The sequence below is a fragment of the Triplophysa dalaica genome, chromosome 9 (genome assembly GCF_015846415.1).
Source record: "Triplophysa dalaica isolate WHDGS20190420 chromosome 9, ASM1584641v1, whole genome shotgun sequence".
Taxonomy (NCBI): domain Eukaryota; kingdom Metazoa; phylum Chordata; class Actinopteri; order Cypriniformes; family Nemacheilidae; genus Triplophysa; species Triplophysa dalaica.
In genome coordinates, this window is record NC_079550.1 from 13,325,252 (window position 1) to 13,347,545 (window position 22,294).

Sequence of the window (22,294 nt, forward strand, 5' to 3'; positions counted from 1 at the left end):
ATATTTCGCTCTCATAGGCTGCACCCAGCTGTGACGTACATGAGATTTTCTCTGCTCTCTCAGGATAAGGATCTGGAGATATGCGCTGTCAATCTGAAGCTGGAGCAGATGGAGGCGGAGCTTCAAGATCTGAACTCACAGGAGTCGAAGGACGATGCCTCGTTGGCCAAGGTTAAAAAGCAGCTGCGTGACCTTGAGGCCAAGGTCAAAGACCAGGAGGAGGAGCTTGACGAGCAGGCGGGCACCATTCAGATGCTGGAGCAGGTAAATTATAGTCAAGCCTAACCCATACACGCATGTTTATGTGCCTGTCTATATGAGGATCTGTTATAGACTTCTTACTATAAACTCATACACTGGAGACTTCATACTATAGACTTTCTACTATAGACATCATACAATGGATAGAGACCTCTAGAAACATCTTACTATAGATTACTCTAGATTATAGACAATAAAACTATAAACTGTAGAGTTCCAAGTATAGACTTATAACTGTACACTTTTTAGATTATATACACTAGATTTATCAACAGTAGACTTCTGATAGACTTGTAAACTATATACAGTAAATTTTACTATAGACCGATATATTATGCAGATCTTATTATAGGCTTGCTGTAAATACTATGCACATCTTACTATAGATTAGATACTATAGACTTTTAAAACTGAAGACTTCTGATAGACTTAGAGGTGATTCACATTTGTGCCTTTTTGCATGTAGACACGCAGCAGGCGCGCAAATAGGCAGCGGATTGATATGGAAATAGTTCAACTTTACTCAGTGACACACGCGCACCGTGCGTCATGTGACGAGAGAAAGCGTTCCGGCTCATGTTTTAGACGCGAAATGTGAATTGCCACTTAAACTGTATACATCTTACTTTGGGCTTCAACTATGTTCTTTATAATATAGACGTATGACTGTAATCTTTCTACCATAGATTATATATATTAGATTTATAAATTGTTTACATTTTTACAAAAAAACTAGTTGTCATTTTACCGACTATCCCAGATCCTTACCTCACCCTCACAACATTTTGTATTTTTGGATAACAACCAGGTTAAACGAAAACAGGTTTCATTGTATTCAGTTGGCTGATGTTTAATGGATTATTGCTTGCACATTGTCCATGCACAGAATTTTCCACCTGTCACGCATAATATGCTAACGTATGTAGATGAAGAAACTGTCAATACTCACAGTCTGTATAAATTTTAATAATTAATAAGAAATTATTTACACAAAGATCTGTTTTACAAACACATCTGTATGCAAGTAATGTGCACAGTGACACTGAAAGTGTGGATTTGCATGGGCTAAGGTGTTGATGTTGTGACCTGCAGGCCAAGCTCCGTCTTGAGATGGAAATGGAGAGACTGAGACAGACGCACTCAAAGGAGATTGAGAGCAAGGATGAAGAAGTGGAGGAGATCAGGCAGTCCTGCAGCAAGAAGGTACGATATGTTCAACAAACCACACAAGCCAGCAACAATAACTATGTGCTTGCAATCATTCATTCTGAAGTAATTTATATACAGTTATTTGTGATGCATTTCGATTACATAGTGTATATTACTAATACTGTTTAAACCATAAAACATATTGTAGTTTATTTTATTTCTCAAGCATAAACCTAGAGCACATAAAATTCATCTTCATGTTATATTCATTACGTTATTTGTAATAAACTCAGTGCAAACCACCAGCCAGCACTGCTTAACTCAAACTTTGAAACAGATTAAAGCCGAACGCCTTCAGAATGGCAAGTTTGTTCCATTTAAAATATTTTAATTGCTGATGTTTGGTTTTATGCAGAACTCGTTTCACCTCCCGTACAACATAAATAAACAAGTCATATTCAGCCATGGGTTGAATAAAAATGTTAATTCAGGGTTGTTAAGTACATCCAGCGCAGCCTCTCGCCGCAGATAACGGCCGTGCTTTTGTAAAGTGTCTTTGCCGTGGAGGTGCAGATAAGCTGAACTCATTCAGTCTTGTTTGGATGTATAATTCATGGGCGTCCTCTTTTATTTTTCTCACGTATGGTTCACCTTTTCTTCCTCTCTACTTAACCAATACAGTACATCCCATAATTACCCTTCGACTCACGGCTGAGTCTCTGATTGACACTTGAAGGTGCTCTGAATTGTCTAAAGACATTTTTATGGAATGTATTTTCATGTCTGAAATTATGGTAAATAATTGGATTGACTCTTGCGAACACACTCACTTCACAAAGACCATAATGGCCTTTTATTATGATTGTGTGTGTGTAGCTCAAGCAGATGGAGGTGCAGCTGGAGGAGGAGTATGAAGAAAAGCAGAAGGTCTTGAGAGAGAGGAGAGACCTGGAAGCTAAGCTTATGAGTGCTAAAGAGCAGGTACATAACTCAACCTAATACACACAGAGCCTTTACTTTTAAACTGAAGGGAGGGAATAATCCTCACCCGCTACTGTGTGTATATTTATTTGATCCTAAAGGGAGATACTGACTTTAACGTGTAGCATGAGAGTATTGGTACTTTATATGATTTAACATTTTTAAAAATAGACATTGACCAATTAACCCCCGTATGTGAAAATTTTGGCAATGAATGCTTTTATTGGTGTTAAATTGACCCCGACAATTTTTATATATGATAAATAAATGCATTTAAAAGGTTTCTTGTTTTTATTCACTCACATTTTAACCTATTCTAAATATTAAAATATGAAATATTTTTACCTATAAATATTAGGAAAAAAAATCTTAAATCTTATTTAAATGCTATTAATTATTACTATTAAATATTTATAATATTTAATAAATTAATTTACATAGATGTTTACATAGAAAAAAATATCTTGTAGCACATGACTTTATTGGAAATTTTAGCCCAGTTTTCAGTTTTACATATTAAATAATCACAAATGCGCATAAATTATCAATTTATGGCCGATATCCTTCTAATACCTTGTATCTTCATATTTCATAAATCATTATTGTTAGTAAGTCTTTATATTTGTCACTGGGTTTTGCAAATAACCCTTACCCATAAAATGTGCTTGTCAGCTTTGACATGAAGTGTTTAATCATTTACAAAGTACAGCGTTTTTTTTCTGAAAAACAGTGAATTTTGACACGCTGACCAGGGCTTATATATCGATGGGAATCAAACCATGACTGTAGCTTTGTTGGCACCATGCTCTGCCTTAAAACTATTTGACAAAAGTTATATTTCTTGATCGATCAAATTCGTAAATGTAATCACAATCACAATTTATACCTGTAAAAGAGGTGTATATATTAATCCCGGCCTATAATGTTCCTCAGGTGAGCCACAGAGATGTGGAGACAGAGAAGCGTTTGAGAAAGGACCTGAAGCGCACAAAGGCTCTACTGGCTGATGCCCAGATCATGCTGGATCACCTGAAGAACAACGCTCCCAGCAAAAGAGAGATCGCCCAGCTCAAAAACCAGGTCTGATATCAGTTCCTCGGCGGACATCCATCATGTGTGACGTTCATTAGTGAATAAACCTCCCAGTATGTACATTTTATTCATTAGTGTGTGTTTCTTTACAGCTTGAAGAGTCTGAATTCACATGTGCTGCTGCAGTCAAAGCCAGAAAGTCAATGGAAGTTGAAATCGAAGACCTCCATGTGCAAATGGACGACATATCCAAATCTAAGCAGGCGGTAAGTGTAAACCATGGCTGTCTTAATAAGTCAATTTGATGAGACCACCTGTCTTCATCCACCTTCACAGGCAGTCATTTCAATTATTTACCAAAGGGAAATGATTTCTGCCCATGATGGCACGTTTCCGAGCCTGAATCTAATTCGAAGAGGATATATCATCAAAAAAACACATCAAAATGCATTAGCCTTCAAAGGTGTCATGAATTAAGAAATTTTTACCTGAGCTTTTGTTATATAAAATCTCATCGTATTCAACGAACTGAAGTGTCAGAACTGAAGTCGTTTAATTACAACTTGAATTGACACCAGGCCCAGCGAACGCCAGGAATGTACGAACAGCAGGTCGTTGAACACTGCCTCCACAGAAAAATATATCAAAGACTACTTCTGTAGCCCCGGCCATTGGTTGGCGAATGATTTAATCCATGTACACATGGCACACTGCTGTCTTTTGGAACTGTTATCCAATCATAGCAGTGGGCATTTACTTCCAAGTCTCCGATGCAAAACCGAGCGTTTCTTGAGCCGGCTTATTTAATAACTCCGTCACTAGGTCTGTATTATTCCAGCGGGGCAGAAAACAGTTATCTCCAGCCAAATTGTGCTATTTTCAAGATACTGTCGCCATATTGTTTTGTCTCTTTTCGTTGTTTTTTCCTGCCCGTCGTGTTTGCTCAGTTCTCTGGAGCAAGAGACACTTCTGACAGAAGAGCGCAGTGAGCAATTAAATTTTCTATACAGCCTCAGCCGTGCCCACATATTGTTGTTGTGCCATGAAGTGTTTTTGTCATCTTTTTTGGGTAAAGCTAATCCTGGTCTCTTGTCTGAATATTGTCATATTGATTAGTAGGAACATGATAAAAGGTCTGGTCATGATCAGCTAAAGGGTGTCGTCCTCCCGAGAGCTCATGGATTTTCATTAGAGGATTAGATGACACATCACTTTGATGCAATAATCCTAACAGAGCGTGTTTAAAATAAAGAGGGGATCTGCATCTGTATCTCATGTTGAAGGGTACAAATACCGTAGATACATTTTAACACCTATTCAGAATATGTAGCTACTTGGCTGACGAGTGGGAGTGTGAACTATGATGGAACGATGTGATTAGCCTATCATAACAGAGGTTATTTGCATACATTTTTAAAGGGGCAGTAGGAACGGCCAGTGTTATTCTTAATGCTGAAGAAAGAGAGAGTGGAAAATACAAAATAAAAACTTTTTTACAGTTTAACTCATTTCAAGAAAAATAGTGCAAATACATCGACTACCATTATAAGTGGACTTCAGGGGAAAAGTAAAATGGTACAAAAAGCAGAATGTTTGACCTTTAATATTAATGAATTTTGATGTGTGACAGAGAGTGTGAAAAGAAAGGTTGTTTTAACAGAACTTCTCAGATGAGAACTTGGTCTTGCTTCATTGCTCAGAGAAGATGGACTGAAAGTTCAGAAGGGAACTTTGCTTCTTTTTTTACTAGGGCTGCAGTTTCTGCTTGTGATCATTTTTATTTAAAGATTTTCCTTGCTTCGGTTTTCCACTCATCCATTTGGGCTTCAAAAATAAACAAATAACAAACAGGCTAAAAATAAATCACCAGATCATTGGAAATAATTAGTTCCAATGAAAGTGTTTCTCTTGACTGAAAACGATTTGGTGGGGACCATCAAGTGTGTTACACAAACAAAGATAGAAAATAATATTTGTACAAAATCCTTTTATTTCCTGTGTTTATGCTTACAAATTCATTAGTGGTGTGTGATGTCTACATTTCTAGCTTTAGTCCTCAGAGATTAGCAGACTGTGTTGTTGAGGTAATTATATCAAATGGAATTAGACCTCTGAGACTGTGTGACAGAGCAGGCAGTCAAGACTAAGTCTGTAATTGGGAGAAGTATAATTGTGCTGTTTTCTGAGAGATTTATAACATTGGAGCTACTGTTTAGTACGGATGTCTCGGGCCTCTTTAGGGAACTTGGGTTGTTTAAAAAGACAAATGAGTGCTGAAGTCAGAGCTGTGGCTTAGTGGCTAGCCATACATTATGTGTGAGATTCAGGTTAAAGTAATCTGTTTTCTCTGTGCTGTCTGTATTATTATTATTATTCCTTGATTTTAAGGTTTATGTAATGTCTAATAACAAGTTTACATACACACACGGTGTAAAAACACTATAACTTTGTTATAAAAGGCAGGTTTTTTTTACGTTACTTCTTGACTGACTCTCAAATTATTATTTCAACGAATTATCCGTCTGATCCTTTTCCCCCCCTACTCTGATCTGATTGGTCAGATGGTCTAGTCTGCTGTGATTGGTCCACCGCGAATGAGGCTCACGAGCTACAGTATTTGGGGGAGAAGAGTGAAGTTTTCGCAGGCACTCCTAGCAAAAACGTAGGCGGGGATTATATGTTGTGACGTTAACCCGTGGCGGTTTTTCAAATCGGACTAGGGCACGACTCGTTTGTGCGATTCAGAGTCGACTCCCTTTTTTCCAAGCCAATAACTTTATTATTCATTCACCTATTGCTTTACAACTTGCCAGACTGCTTACATTCACACACTGCATGAAATGTGATTAACATGATCTCATAATATGCACTATAATATAGAATTCAGTCATTATCAAATCGTAACTTTTTTTAATAAGCATTATTTACCTCAGGTTCCATTATTGGTGTAATCTTATATGATTAATGATTTATGATTATGATTTATTACACAGATATGACCCCCTAATGATATAGTCCAACCATTAGAGAAAAATCAGTTTATGCATGGGTTTTCTATTTAAAAAGCTTTTTTTTATTGATGCGATATGGATGTAACAAAAAAAGATGCACTTCTGAGAGACAACATTTGTGAATTCAAAAGTACAAACCAGAAGCAATAATACCCAACACATAGCCCACGAAATAGCAGTTTTTTATTTAAATTTTCATGTCCATTTATGAGGAATATGGATACCACCAAATGTTGACATCTGATCTATCAGCATGGTTAAAACCTATGTTTTTTCATCTTAAGGTTGACATTTGACAAGTGCAGGATATGCACAATTGTAATACTTAAATCATCTCAATATATTGCACCGCTCTAATTTTTCTAAAGGCACCTTTGTGCATGTTTCTGCTCTGACTGTGTTGTTTGGTTCTCCTGCAGCTCGAGGAACAGCTAAGCCGCCTTCAGAGAGAGAAGAATGACCTGCAGTCTCGCATGGAGGAGGACCAGGAGGACCTGAATGAACTCATGAAGAAACACAAAGCAGCTGTTGCCCAGGTACAGTAACTCTCTCCTGCGCGCCAGTCCCATCAACATACAGAGCCTCTCGCTTGCATTTGTATACAGTTCTTTACAACAGATCACATACACAGACCCGTGAACCATTCTCAATAGACCTTTTCTTCGGACACGCGCGCATCTGACCCCCGGTTTGAAGTTGGCTAATGTCTAATTATATAACTGTTTACCTTTTATTTAATTTATGTTAATATTCATTTGTTTTATTATTTTACTGTATAATAATTTTACTAAATAAACGATTGGTTGAATTTAGTTGTATGTTCGTTTTATGAAATAAACAGTTTGTTGAAAGTGTCCTGTAGTAAGGTCGCATTTAAACAAACCGTATGGTATTGACATCTAGCGGTTGAGCTTGGTATCGGAGTCTTAATTTGAAAATTGGAGAGACAAATTTAGCCAAGTCGGTTTCTTTTGTTTGTTATCAGAAATAATCTACAGGCACTCTTGTTTGTGAATTTGTACCGGAAGTTAATTTGGGGTCACAAAAGTGAGCATGCGCAGTAACGTTCGTTTATGTTGCGAAAGATGAAACCGTCAATACATTCATCCGGAGAATTAAGACTGCTCACAGAAATACAGCATTGAAGATTATGTTTGAGAGCTTGTTTGCGCAGACTCAAATGTTTTAAGGGAAAAAAATATTAATAAGTAGGGCAGAACGATTATGAAAAAAAAATTATAATTGCCTATTAGTTTTCTTGAATAAATCTCTTGTTTATGCCATGGTTACGCTTCTCGATTCTAATTAGCATTTACGTTTTGTCACATAACTAATTTCGTCACACTGCTCGCGTGTGGCGTAAATTAGCTGTTACACTGTCTATGTTGTGAGTAATAACTCGCTATTATCACTGATGCTTAGAGCTTGGCTTCTAAAGGTTCTTTGGAAGTTTTATTCAGCACTCAATTTAAATGTGTTCATCACGCATCTATGGATCAGACTGCTTAAAGCATACTCATTACGACAGGTTGATGAGACCAATAGGCTTACGGACAAATCTAAAAGCCATTATGAATCATACGTATGACAGACTCGACTCGACTTGGTAACCATCAATTGCGTTTCCTTGGCCACATGCTTTTATCATCCAATAAAATCATCAGTTTATTTCAGAGCTTGTGCGGATGACATCTCAACCACTTTCCGTTTCTCCCGTCTGATTGGTTGTTCACAGCATTCTGATGATGTCAAAGGACTGATAGTTATTTGTTTTATCGGGTGGGTTGAACCATTAGAAATGTTTAAAACACATATCTGTGAAAGTGATGTGGATGTGAGCGATGTGTCTCCACAGACCAACCATGAGTAAACATATCTTCCCCTGGGCTTATTTCACCGACTCCATGCTTCATTTACAGGAGCGTCGCGAAGGTTTCGAAACGCTTCACATCAGTCACTTTCATGCTCCGCGCGCTCGGACCATCTCGCATTTCTCCTCGCTCCATTTTCAGCGAGATGTCATTAACGGGCCACAAGACTGTTTGTCTGTCAGAGACTAAGTGGTTTGTTATGTGCTGTTAGATACATCACCAAAATAACTTGCTTCTTCGGTGCTCTGCTCACTCATGCTATTTGTGTAATGCAATACAGGACAGTTTGCAACAATACAAATTTTAGATATACCGATGTTGTCGTTCGATGATGTTTATTAAAATCACGACTCAAAAAATAGAAATTTGAATGCTCCATAATGGACAGTACAAGAAAATCTGTTTAACTAAAAACTTGAGGATGTTGTACAGTAGATTCAGGCTGATTATGTGGGCTAGTGTGTCATGTGTGGGAGACAGAATCTGACCGTTGTGGTCTGTGTTCTTGTGTAGTCCTCACAGAATCTGGCCCAGATCAGTGACCTGCAGGCCCAGCTGGAGGAGGCCATGAAGGAGAAACAGGACGTTCAGGAGAAGGTGAGTTCACGCTGTGGAGGGAGGACACCTGGCACGTCTACAAAGCCTACATATTTGCTTTCGGTCTCAGGGTGCATCCTAAGTGCTCTGAATAATTAGGGTGTAGTTTATCTTATGCAAGCGTCAGTTCTTTACTAAGTGCTCCTGTTATCTTGCTGGTTTATTTAGCGGGTCGGCGTAGAGCAATTAATTATACAACAATTAAGTACAGAGCTGCTCTTGTTTTATCTTCGTTCTGCTTAAGGTGAGATTAGGTCAGGATTCAGGAGATTTGTGTATTACAAATTCACTACACAGCTACAATCCTGAGATAATCACACTCTACATAATCGACTCTTTTACGAGATTAAGATCAGACTCCGCCCCTCTAAGCAATTACCTTAAAGCTCACAATCAGGCTCCACCCGTTCAGCCTTTGACTCATTGTATGATTTCGGTCAGAGTCCGCCCACTTGCAATTTGAGCAATAATGATCAAACTCCAGCCCCTCAGCACTTCTTATGACTGATACTGTTGTTGCTCAATATTTTTCTGATTTACTATAGTTCAATGTGGAAATTGGTACTTGCAAGGTGATTGACTTTTCTCTCCTTATTATTTTCCCACACCGTAGGGAGCAGTCTGGAATTTTGGTAATTTCCTCTTCAGTGAGAACTTTATCTGGGCACCAGTAAACACAATGAGAGATCATAATTCAAAATATTTTGGCTTTATGTAGACATAAAAAATAGAGGCACAGAGATGGGCTTTAAATAACGGATTTGATTAACTAAATCTATTCCGGTCTGGGTTTGACTTAGTCAATGTAAAGCAGCACATTGGTTTAAAAGCAGTTGTGTGGGTGAATTGTAACCATGTAGTATATTTGTGTGTTTGGTAGCTCACAGCTTTGCAAAGTCAACTGGAGTTCCAAGAGCAGTCCATGGTGGAGAAGTCTCTGGTCAGCCGGCAGGAGGCCAAGATCCGTGAGCTAGAGACCAAGCTGGAGTTCGAGAAGACGCAGGTCAAACGCTTGGAGGTGAGTTGGCGGGATGCATGAGCGTATGTGGGCTGAGCAGGCAGAGCGCTGGAGGGGTGGAGAGGTCAGCGCTCAGGCATTGAAGAATCAGATACGAGTAAAATTCATCTACACACCCACAAGGACTCTCTGTGTTGGCCAACCTCTTCTATTGTATCGTGGCTTGGTTTCTTTATAGACCTCTAACCCAAGAAGTGTCTCATGAAAAATATATTCAAATTAAATAGTTCAAGGAACAATTTACCCAAAAAAGACAATTCTGTCTTTCTTTATTAACTCACCCAGAAGTTGTTTCAAGTCTGTGTTATTTTAGTTTTTCTTCTGATGAACACAGAGAAAGATGGTTTGAAGAATGCTGTTAACCAACCCATTGACTACCATAGTAGGAAAATTGCTTTATAAATGTATTTGTTCTGTTGAACACAAAGAAAGGTATTTTGAAGAATGTAGGAAAGCAAACTGTTCAGGGGTACTTTTGACTACCATTGCCTACTGTGGTAGTCAATGGTGGCACAGAACTGTTTGGTAACAAGCATTCTTCTAAATATCTTTCTCTGTGTTCATCAGAACAAAGAAATTTACACAGATTTGGAACAACTTGAGGATGAGTAATGATGACAAGTTTTATTCTTGGGTGACCTGTCTCTGTAAGGTTGTAAGTGGATTTATACGTGTGTTATTTTTAGAACAATATGCATTTATTGATACGCTGCCATGTATTTATATATAATAAATTTATCATCCAATAGGATGATATTTTGGCCTCAAATATATCATGTGATATAAATAAAACATACAGTTTCATCTCCCATCTAATCTACATTTCCACCATCAACATATATAAACTTTAATCTTACCCTTAATCACAAAAATATATTTTAAAACATGATTATGATCTTCACTGCCTTTGTTTCAAATTAACACTGTTAGTGCCCTTTTAGAAAACATTACATTTACATTTCATTTGATTTTCGATTATATTTCATGCTGCTGCAGGCAGTGTATCATCAGTTTTTTATTGTGCATGTAATTAAAATGAGTTGTGTTCTCTCGTGCGCATTATTTCCGTGTTTTGTTTTTCTTGATTTGATATTTTTGGTTGCTGCTATATTGACATTTCCCAGTAGCCGGTTCTCTTCATCATTCATCTCTGTTGGACGCCTCCTGAGCTCACCTGCAGAATTACAATGGGCGCTCTGCACAAATGACAAACGTCTGCTGTGTTCAGAGCAAAATCTGCCGACAAATGTGCTTTGAAAGTATTGCACTGATTTGTTGGACACGTAGCTCAGTGCAGACCAAAGCAATGTCGTCTCTAGCGATCAACTTGTTTAAACTTCATCCTGTCAGAGATCTATAAAATCAGTGTTTTTATAATCTGTTATTTCTGCGCGTGTTTTCTAAACCAGCACAGCCCACTCTGGGTGTGACATCTCACACAAGCGCTGTCTTGAAGTTTCAGTTTCACACGTTATGGATAATTTCACAGTCTATAATGTTGCTTGTTTTAACAGCAAACTTTGAGAATAAACTTTGTGGTATAAAGTCACATTGAATCAGAATCACAAACCACTGAGACTAGTGATGGATTAACTTTTCTTTCCAACTAGCTAGTGGATTGGTGGGTATATCTGTGTCGAGTGATTCAGTCGGTGTGCATTTATTTCACAGGGTCTGGTAGCAAGGCTAAAGGAGAACCTTGAGAAGTTAACTGAGGAACGAGACCAACGTAGCGCCAGCGAGAACCGGGAGAAGGAGCAGAACAAGCGTCTGCTGAGGCAGATTCGAGACATCAAGGAGGAGATGGCTGAGCTAGCCAAAAAAGAATCAGAGGCCAGCCGTAAGAAACATGAGCTGGTAAGAGACCCCATCTGCTGCTCTTATGTCTAAATGAATGAGCAACACCTAATTTACTTCTTTAGTTTAAGGTGACCAACATTCATAATTCAGACTTTACTTGGTTTTTAATATAAAGCATATTTCTGTGTCTATAGGATATGGATATTGAGAGTTTGGAAGCAGCCAACCAGAGTCTCCAGGCGGACCTCAAGCTCGCATTCAAGAGGATCGGAGACCTCCAGGCCGCTATAGAGGATGAGATGGAAAGTGATGACAATGAAGATCTCATCAACAGGTAACAATTCTTCCATTGAAGCTGCTCTATTTTCATGCTGACTTTGTATCTGTTTATGTAAGCGGTACACAGATAAAGAACGAAAAAAACGAAAAAGCGAACGAGAGTCGACACGGTTTGGATGAATGCGCTGTTCCCCGAGCTTTTGGAGACTGTAATCACTGAGCGAGCCTCGGTCTCAGTCATCTCTTATTCACACTATCTTAAATATTTATGCCTCGAAAACTGCCGCACATAATTCGAAGCCCCTTTTTATGTACTCTGCCTCATAAGTCAGAGGAATCATCTCCATTTGCCCTCATTCCACAACGCTCCGACTCTCTCTCAGTGACCCGCGCTGAGCAAGTTCATTTGCCTGTTTGTGCACGTAGAGGAATTGTAGTCATTCTAATAACAGTAAATAGCAGTGCGCTGCAGTCTTTGAAATTGGGGCTGAAGAGCAGAAGTCAGCGAAAGGTCAGCGGTTTTGGTAAACATCTTGAGCAATATTCACTAGACAGCAGGCATGATAAATATTCAATCATTCAATGATTTTGCTTTTGCTGCATTTGTGCCTTTAAGACCATGACTTGTTTTTTGTTATCTTTTAGCCATCGTTCACTTGTTCTATTTTCATTTTAAAACTCATTTTTTGTGCTTTTTGTGTTTGTTTTTTATTTCCCTCCAACTTCCAGTTTACAAGACATGGTGACTAAGTATCAGAAACGAAAGAATAAAATGTGAGAAACTTGAGTTTGAACTCATTTTAACATGGTTGTGATTCTTCGCCCGTCCAGGAAGATGATGCAGTATACAGTACACATATGGGACCTTCATGCAGAATATTCTGTGATATAAATCTGTATTTGAAACCCACAAATGTGTCTTGCTAATACTGCATCACACTTCCAGGCATGACTGCTAACATCACAAACACGTTTTTTTCCTTTTGTATGCACGTTATTGTCGTGTATGCGTACCACAGACTGCATGCGTTTCCAAGCCAAGCATGTTCCCTACTGAGTTACCCTCCCCAGAGGCGTTTCCCTCAAACCTGCTTTATAACATTGAACGTTTGAGCAACTCTAACACTTTGGTATTGGGATAAGCATCCGGCGGCAGGTGAGTGTAAATCTGAATGTGGCCTGGACTGCTTACTGTACATCAGGACCAAACGGTGTAGTTTTAGATCCAGAGGGCTGAGAACCATCTGCAGACATGATGGATGCTACGGGACTCATGTACACCTGCTTTCTTAATTTCTTCCTTCTCTCTCTCTCTCTTTCTCGCTCTCTTACTTTCTTTCACTCTTCTTTCACGTTGAATAATTCACGCTTCTGTTCCTAAGACTTAGAAGACTCTTAAGGCAAGAGACGAAGGCGTGTTCCTCATCAATCTTTCAATCACGAAGGCTAAATAATGAATTATCCCCCAATGTCCTACAAAAAGCCCCCCAACACATTTGGCAACGGCCTACAACGAACCAACCGCCCTTGGCCCCGAGCCATTTAATTTCCCTGTCAATAGATCTCAGCTCACTCTGCAATGCACTTAAAACATTTTCCAGTTTTAAAACTTATTACATCATGTGAAAAAGTATTAAAAGCTAATGGACGCTCTGTGCATTACTGGTTAGATTTAGAAGAATATGCTGTGGCAGAAATGTGTGTTTATTGTAGTTAATAGAAGGTTGTTGACCTATCTGCTCCAATTGTTTAATTTGGGAGTTTGTGATGCATTTTTCTAAGCAAAGGCTTTGCTAGCTTAACATGAACAATAAAGGAAAATACACTGTTGTTTTGATTTTCCCAGAACACATCGCATTGGTTGCGTGTAGAAAAAATGAAACATTTTAAATATTTATTTAATATTTAATTCCTGAATAATTGTTAAATGGAAAGTTCAATGATCTAATTACCATGTATAAGTGAACATAAACTGAGCTTAAAAACATTCAGAGGAAAATGTGCAGAGCAGATGTGCATCTTATGCTCTTCTAATTGAATAAGAGGTTTTTGGCAATAATAGGTAGCGGTCTATTAAACTCTGTACTGTATATTTAGCTTTAGTCCTGAAAGGCAATTATTGTAAAGGTAAATTATTTTTGAATTATTAATTTATATTTAGAGAACCTGCCACCGTCGTTTGTTTTAATTTCCTCAATTATGTTGTTTATTGTTCTAAGGCAAAGCTGTTCTGTAATTAATGAAAAGGAAACTGTTGATCAAAGATAAAGAACATTTGTAGGAAAGTGATTTGGGGATGTAACTTTTTTGATTTGAACCTTAAACCACTGTAAACTGACATTATCTGCAAATTTACCTGACAGCTCAATGTCATTATTATGAGCTTACTGTTGCGAATCGTGGTAAAGTATATTAACAGGTTTATTTTTTACCGTAAAAGTAACAGATGGCAGCTTTCTATTAACGCAACACTTTCTACTTTACTACAAGTATCCTCAAACTCACGGCATTTAACAGTCAGAGCTGAAAGCGAGCAAAGAGAGAGAAAGCAAAGCATAAATTGACTGCGAGTGGAGAGAAAATAAAGGGATTGGGAGTTCTGTAGGTGTTAATGATAAATGTAATAGCCTGTAACAGAGATGTACAACCAATGGAGGCATGTTGTCACAGACAGTTAATGTCTCCTCTCTCTCGCTGTGTTGTTTGTTTGTTCCCCTGGGCTTAGGTGCAGCTTAACTAATGGTATATGGTCAAGGACATAAATTGTGTGTGACATTTTGCATTAGCGCTTCATTACAAAGACCCTGCTGTCGCACTGTTTAGCGATGGGCAGGCTGGCAAAGCTCAGGGCTTATTCACACAACGTCCTCACCTCAGTTTACCTCCAGGCACTGGGGCTTACATAAGAGCCAAAAGGACTCTCGAAGAAAAACTGATTCTGACGATACACGGGTAACTTGAGGGTGCTACAGAACACTATTCGTTTTAGGATTTGACGGAGAGTTCTTTTGTCCCGAGTGTATACGCTTGAGTGTATCAGAACGTCTAATTTACACCCTCTCCAGCACCCTGACTGTGAGCGTACGGTTGGAGTTTAGTGACATCTGTGCTATCTTGTGGGTCCATGCATATATAATGTTCTCATATGCATAATACCACAAACGGAGAGCTAAGTGGACCGGAACCCTAATGTCAGAGAAAAGCAGCTGCTGCTTTAGAGTTAACCTTCTCTCTGCGCTCGGGATAATGAGCCACGATATATTACAATATATCATTTTATACTGACTTTAAAGCTTTTCATTCTGCGCTTAACCCTGGGTTAACATCTTTTTAAAATCTAGATTAAAGCTACTTTTAACCCCGGGTAGATAATGATTCACGTTTGAAAATTAGCATCGCACTTAACCTTCTTATTGAAGCCCGGGTCTTTAGTTAAGGCCTGTTTATAGTAAGGACGATAACTATCAAGTTTAAATAAATCTTTAGGAGAACAGTGTTATCCACACCAGAACTATAATGATACAGGGAAAAACAATATTGGGAAAAATATTGTTTTTCAATATTGGGAAACAACTATTGGGAAAAAAATTCCAGCTGAAGAACGATACAAAATTAACAGACAATTCAACAAACCATTTGAATTTGCAAAGTTAAAAAGTTGTGAAATTATGCAGCGTAAGGATGACCTTCAACAAAAGACAACCAATCATAAACTGTTTCCTGCTGACTTAAAGGGATAGTCAACCCAAATGCAATTCTGAGTTATGTTGTTTCTATATTCCAAAAATTGAAATTAATAATGTTTTTGTATCTAACAAAATAGTGCAAATCTCTCAAACTACCTCTTAAAACATTATTTGCAGTCACATTTTGACATTTTATCTTGGTCCTATCAGATACTGACAGTAAAGACAAATAATTTCTGCAACTGTAAAACAATCCTGCATATTTAAAGAGAAAGTTCGCCCAAAAATGAAACTTCTATCTTCATTTACTCACCCTCAAGTTGTTCCAAACCTGTATAAATTAGTTTGTTCTGTTGAGAAAGATGCAGGATTACAGGATTGTTTTACATTTGCAGAAATTATTTACTGTCAGTATCTGATACGACAGAGATACAATGTCAAAATGTGACTGCAAATAAGGTTTTTAGAGGATGTTTTAGAGATTTGCACTATTTTGTAAAACACAAAAACATTTTTAATTTAGATTTTATTAACACATACCTAGCGTAAACACATAGTTCATGATATCAATGAGTTCATGAAATCTTAGCTGTTAAAAGTTAATGAAAATTGAATCTAAATTCTATAAAAGATCCAAATCATCAGCCGTCATAAAATCATTCGACAGTTCTGTATTTGTGCAGGTGAGCTTTTACAACTCCCCACGGGCTTGAAGAGCGTTTCATAGTTATGCAGTGCGGCGTGCCGTGCGATAAGTGAAGGATAAGAGTAATCGAAGAGCCAGGGAAGCATTGACTTGCAAATCCAACTAAACATAAATCCAATGGTTTTATCTGGTCCAGAGAAATAAGCAAACAGGACTGGGATTCATAGTCCTCCTCTTCCAAGTGAGGCGCTAATGCATGTGCTCCCGGGAACTTTCTGTCTGTGTTTACTGGATCTTATTGGCATCGCAACACCTCCACACACAACCATTTTTGTTCAAAGATGCATGCTATTAGCATGCTGAGCTAAATTAATTGTAGCTCCACAAGGGCCTGTTCCTTTATAGCAGGTGTAGACCGATGCTAAAATAGCCTGCCGTCTTTAGAATATGCTTTATTTGAGGATCTTTCACAGGCATTTTTACACAGCTCTACATCACAGCATTTTTATAATTAAACACGGCTGTCAATGGATTAACGTTTTTTCGTGAATGAATTGCATGTGGCGCATAATTAATCACAATTAATTACATGCATCAATATTTGCAGAAAAGGCGTCAAATAAACATAACTAAATGAGATTAGCATTGGATTAGCAGTGGCTGATGAGAGTGTTAAATAAACAAAAATTGACTTTAGATGTTAATATGCAGTGATGCTTTTTTATTTACAGGGAACATGAACTGTCCTTTATGTTTATCAGAGATTTACAGTCAAGAGTAATCCAGGATATTATAGACAATTTGTCCAAATATGTCTATTCACACAATTAAATTGCTCCAATGGTATAAAGAAAATTCAGTCTTGAAGAATTGATATATAGATAAAAAATGGATTATCTGCATTTTTATTGCATTATTCTATTTACTAATTATTTTAAATTGATAGCAAACCCCAGATTGTCTGTTTACTCCACAGTCTGAATTATATCCTCTTCTCAATGCGTTTTTCTTCTGGTTTGGCTTTGAGTCGTACTGACCTCACCTTTTTGGATGCCTCACGCGTTACACAGAGCCAATTCGCTGCAGGATACTGTTGCTGGACCACCGGTCTGATTTACTAACATAGTGGCTTTTTCCAGATGCAGTAATTGGATGCATGCATCCGTGCAGTTGTGTTTCCAACGCAAACCCCTGCATTCCTCCTGTGTTTCTCTACTAACAGTATTTATATTCATATACAGTTTTCTTTTTCCTTGTGTTGATGTTTCCTCCACTTCTTCCTGCACAGCGATGGCGCCTCCGATACGGATTCCGAGGTGGAGGATCGTGTCGACGGGGTTAAGTCATGGCTGTCTAAAAACAAGGGCTCTGCCAAGAACCTGTCAGATGATGGAAGCTTAAAGAGCTCAAGGTCGGTACCGCAACCTCATTCCTCCGTGTCGCGCTACTGAAAAGTTTAAATCAACCCGAATGTAGGAGAGTGTAACAAGATGTTTGGAGAAGGGAATTAGTCTGCGCTAAGGGACTTTTTCTTCTTTTGTCACTGATCTTTGTTATTGAACTATAAACAATGAGGGAATAGAGGTTTCTATGAAAGGGGATGGCCTCACAGGCAGATTTATGGATATGCCCATTGGCTTGTTGGCTTGACTAACTCGGCTTTTCTCCCAGTGATGAATAGGTCCTTCCACTGGCAGACACTTTCGATTTTCTCTGTTTTATGCTATTTAGTAGAAGATTTAAGTTTGGCTCTTGAGCTATTTGCACCTTTTAGGAACTTTAGGAGCCTTTAATTTAAGGGTGTACACTTATTGAAAGTTGGCTCTAACCATTTTGACCATAAATTATTCTGTACAGGAGTTATAGTCAGAAAGGACTATGTCAGTCTTGGCCAAATTATTTCTGCCTAAAAGGATCTTTTACGTCTACATTAATACATAGATACATATGGACGGGTATATGAATTAACTATTGATTTAAAATCCCTGTGCTTCGGAGTCCATCACATTTTCTTCTTTCTTTAAGTGTCTTGCGTTCCCTGTCATATCAGATTTTTCATCTAAAATCTGACCTGTCTGCAAAGATAAACCCTCGCTATTATTTCTCACCTTGGTTGTCAATCATCCTTTAAGTTTCTATTCATGCATTTTCTCATTCTCATTTTTCATCTCTGTCCTTTCCTCTCCATTCTGTCTTTCTACACTGTGCACACTCCCTACCTGCCCCTCCCTCATCTAGATACGCTGTAAATGACGGACAAGAAGGGAAAGAATGGGGAGAAGGTAAAGAATGGAAAGACAGTGTCAAAGGTAAAGAGTTAGAACCTCACAGGCCTGTGTCTGTCATGAGTTCCCTTAGCTACAGGAAACGCTCCAACTTGAAGGACTCCATCGGAGGGAAGGGAGATGAGAATTCTCTCCTCAACACTCTGAAAGAACAATCTGACTCGCAGGATCTCTCTACGTTTCGTAAGAACAAAGCTAAACTAGAAATTGAGAATGACAAGCACTCGGTCAGCTCCTGGAGGAAGGCGGGAGATGATCTTGATGATCGGGGTTCTGTTATTTCTCAAGCCTACTCTGAAGCTACTAGTCGGGCCAGGAAGGGTATAGACAGCCGCTGGTCTGATTTCGATAAGGAGTCGGTCGTGTCCTCCGTAGCCCCTAGTCGAGTTTCAAACCGTCGCTCTGTTTTGGATTTGGATGATGATGCTATTTCAAGCGTGAGTCGTGTTAGTCCATTGAGTCGGAGACCGAGCATGCCGCGTCTTGACGACCACCAGAGCGAGTACGGTTCGGCCGTCAGCCCCAGTCTGAGCTGTCGCAGCCCAGGCAGCGTGAGCCGCGCCGACTCCCGCATGTCCTTGGCACGCAGCTGTCGCCTGAGTGAGTTTGATGCGGACGATGACAGCCGCAGCGTAGCTTACAGTGAGGTTCGCTCAAGTGCTTTCAGCCCCCATTCCTCCTCCGGACGCAGCTTCTCAATGCCTCCTCAAGCCCGAACCACCGACTCTAGCCCCCCCGATGTCTCTGATGTCAAGCCGGTGAGTCACCGCAACTACCTTGACCCTGACCTCGAGGCTGCCATTAATGAAGTACTAAGCTTCAAACCCATCAAGTTCAAGCGAACCAGCTTAGAAGAGTCCGAAGTGGAGAAAGACAAGCAAGCAGAGGACGAGGATGAGAGGAAAAGTTTAAGCAGCTCCAGGACGGGCAGAGACAGCGGACGTTCCTCCAGCCTGCGTCGATCTGCATCAGCCGTAGACTTCATGCGTTCCAGCAGCAGTCTCAGCACACGTAGCAGTCGCAGCAGGAAGGGAAAGAGCAAGAAGAAGAAGAAGAAGAGTCATGATTCGGATTCGGATAGCTCGGACGGTTCTGATGACGGACGAAGGAAGAAGAGCTCCAAGAAGAAGGGCAAGAAGTCCAAGAAGAAATCCAAGAAAGAATCTTCGTCCTCAGAGTCCTCAGAGTCCGAGTCCAGCACAGAGTCGGACAGTTCAGGAGCGTCCACGATTTCTTACAGAAGTTCTAGTAGTATCAAGAAAGCCCCTGGCAAACGTCAGGATTCAGAATCAGACGGAGAGCAAGAGCCCAAAGGCCCATCTGAAGACGCTCCGCCACCGTCGAAGAAAGAGGAGAAGAAGAGGAGGAAGAAAGTAGACAACTTGATGATGAAATACCTATACAGACCAGACAGTGACTAAAGATGGCAGTAGGTGATGCTCGGTGTGGAGTGAAGGATTGTTACAAGCATGATGTTTGACTAATCCTCAATATTCACTACCTTTCTCATTGCATTTTACGTTTTCACTTGACCTGTTTTTTGACTTGACATTTTCAAAAAAATGTCTACTGTATGCAAATAGTTTTTATTTACTCTCACATTTTTATGGGGAAGTTTTGAAAAAGTCTGACTCAGAAGGAATAAGTGCATGTTAGATTTTACTAAAATGTCTGCGATGTATTATCTTAAAAATCTGTAACTAAAGTCAATTCAGATTTTTCTGTCAGGTACATAATTAAAATAGAAAATCGATATGCGCAACTGGCCCAAAATTAACCTGAAGTTTGTATTATTATGACAATATGATGATAAGACTCAGTGATGTGAAAAGTTAACATTTACTTTTTGAAGAGGAAGACATATTACTTTATTCGTAATACTTTCTCTACTCCATTTGCCCTTATATAATTAGAGTACACAGTTCATTTATATGTTAATTCACTGATAAGATTCGGAGTACCCATCAAGAACGTTAAAAGTTGTTTCATGGACCATTTATTTGTGCAACAGTGAGTTTGAATATAGTTTGATTCTTATCTCTAGAGGAATATAGAACAAAACATATAGTAAAGTTAAAGGTGCAGTGTGTAATTTCTAGTAGGGTCTATTGACAGAAATGCAATATAATATACATAACTATGTGTTCAGATGTGTATAAAGAACTTACATAATGAAGCGTTAACCTCAGAATGAGCTATTACTATCTACATTCACTGCGGGTCCCCTTGCATGGAATTCACCATGTTGTTTCTACAGTAGCCCTAAACGGACTGCTCGACAGAACGCATTTCATAAATACGTGATCTCCTTCAGCAAAGAAGCGGAAACGTGACGACATCTTAGTTCTGTGTCAGCCACCGTAGTGCTTCGAAAGAGAGGGGTGGAGCCGTTGGTCCCAATTCGCAACCTCACCACTAGATGCCGTTGAATTTCATACACTGGATATTTAAAATCAGCGCTGTAATGTATCTACAATATTGACGTCACAACACATTGGCATTGTCATATTGGCATTTTCACAACTCTAGCCTTATGTTGTTTGCACAACTTCAATAACAACTATTTAATGAGGTGTCGTTTAAGAGCACTGAACTCTTGTTGTGGAAGTGTGATTTGCATGCGATTTATATGACGTGTTTTGCACCCTAATGCAAAATGATAGTGTCTGTTAAATATCTTCATCCCTCATCCTGCAGTTTGATAACCCAACATATCTCTTTGGTCCCTCTCTCACACACCTGATCCTAACCAAAGCTTCTCTCTCCCCCCTCCAGTCCACCCTCCAGCCGTAGACGCTTCTGCCTTGACAGATCAGACGATGAAGAGGAAGAAGAAAAAGAGGAAGGGGGCGCGGGCCAAAGCTCCTACCGCTCCCGCTACAAACGCAGCAGCTACCTGAACGACGGCGAGAGCAAGCTGTCTGAGACCACCACATAACCGCCCCCGCTTGTACTAACCTTCACGTGTTTGAACCTCTTCCTCAAACTCGGATCCAGAAGAGCTGGGAGGATGTCAGCGAGAGGAGTACATGATGTTATGCATCGTGTTCTCGCGGTCTTCCTATAGTCTGCGAAAATAAAGCCCACGTTTCTATTGACTTTTGCTATTATTAGTATTATTATCACCCTCCCTGTTAACTTTCGGTTTGTGCTTTAAATGGTTTGTACGGCATCTTGAATCACAGCACTGTTTGTGTGCTTGTACTTCTGAAAGTATTCCGCTTCTCTTCTGAAGAAACACTGCACTTGTTACTACGGTCAAGATTAAGTGATGAATATTACTTGGGGGAACGTGCTAAAGCCTTTTGCATGGTCAAGGCTGAGCCCAAGAAACAAGGCTTTGCGTTTCCTTGTGTTAACGTTACATTTCTGGGTGTTTTTTCATTTGTGTACGATTAATAGAAATATTACCAAAAAAGCTTGTTTGGGCACCTCTCCAACTGCACACACACATTATGACGGTGTAGCGTGTAGCTCTCTTTTCACTGTCTGTTTGCTTTCAAATGCGTTTTGCTTAGTATGTGAGAGAGGGACGAGGAAAACCATCTGCGATGGCCCCCTAGTGAAAATAGATCCTAATTCTCCTCTGTCTTGACTTTTTGATGTTTTATGTGGGAAGAGCTTTCAGGTCAGTGATTTCCAGAATTCATCGCTGGGATCTCTGATACTTCTGTTATA

The 22,294-nt window shown here is 39.2% G+C and overlaps 1 protein-coding gene across 5 annotated transcripts in view; it reads left to right on the plus strand.

The window, feature by feature from the left end:
* Positions 1–21,524, plus strand: part of myo18ab (myosin XVIIIA b) — a 91,520-nt gene extending 69,996 nt beyond the window's left edge. For 4 of the 5 annotated variants that reach the window (XM_056757703.1, XM_056757701.1, XM_056757702.1 and 1 more), the window contains 14 exons: positions 64–264; positions 1,354–1,464; positions 2,287–2,391; positions 3,325–3,471; positions 3,576–3,689; positions 6,854–6,970; positions 8,819–8,902; positions 9,783–9,920; positions 11,592–11,777; positions 11,915–12,054; positions 12,729–12,773; positions 17,620–17,742; positions 18,570–20,049; positions 21,392–21,524. In XM_056757703.1, the coding sequence (XP_056613681.1) occupies positions 64–264; positions 1,354–1,464; positions 2,287–2,391; positions 3,325–3,471; positions 3,576–3,689; positions 6,854–6,970; positions 8,819–8,902; positions 9,783–9,920; positions 11,592–11,777; positions 11,915–12,054; positions 12,729–12,773; positions 17,620–17,742; positions 18,570–20,037 (2,979 nt within the window). In that variant the 3' untranslated portion in view covers positions 20,038–20,049; positions 21,392–21,524. The remainder of the gene's footprint in view (positions 1–63; positions 265–1,353; positions 1,465–2,286; positions 2,392–3,324; positions 3,472–3,575; positions 3,690–6,853; positions 6,971–8,818; positions 8,903–9,782; positions 9,921–11,591; positions 11,778–11,914; positions 12,055–12,728; positions 12,774–17,619; positions 17,743–18,569; positions 20,050–21,391) is intronic. The other variant, XM_056757705.1, reaches the window with a different exon arrangement.
* The last annotated feature ends 770 nt before the right edge of the window (positions 21,525–22,294 follow it).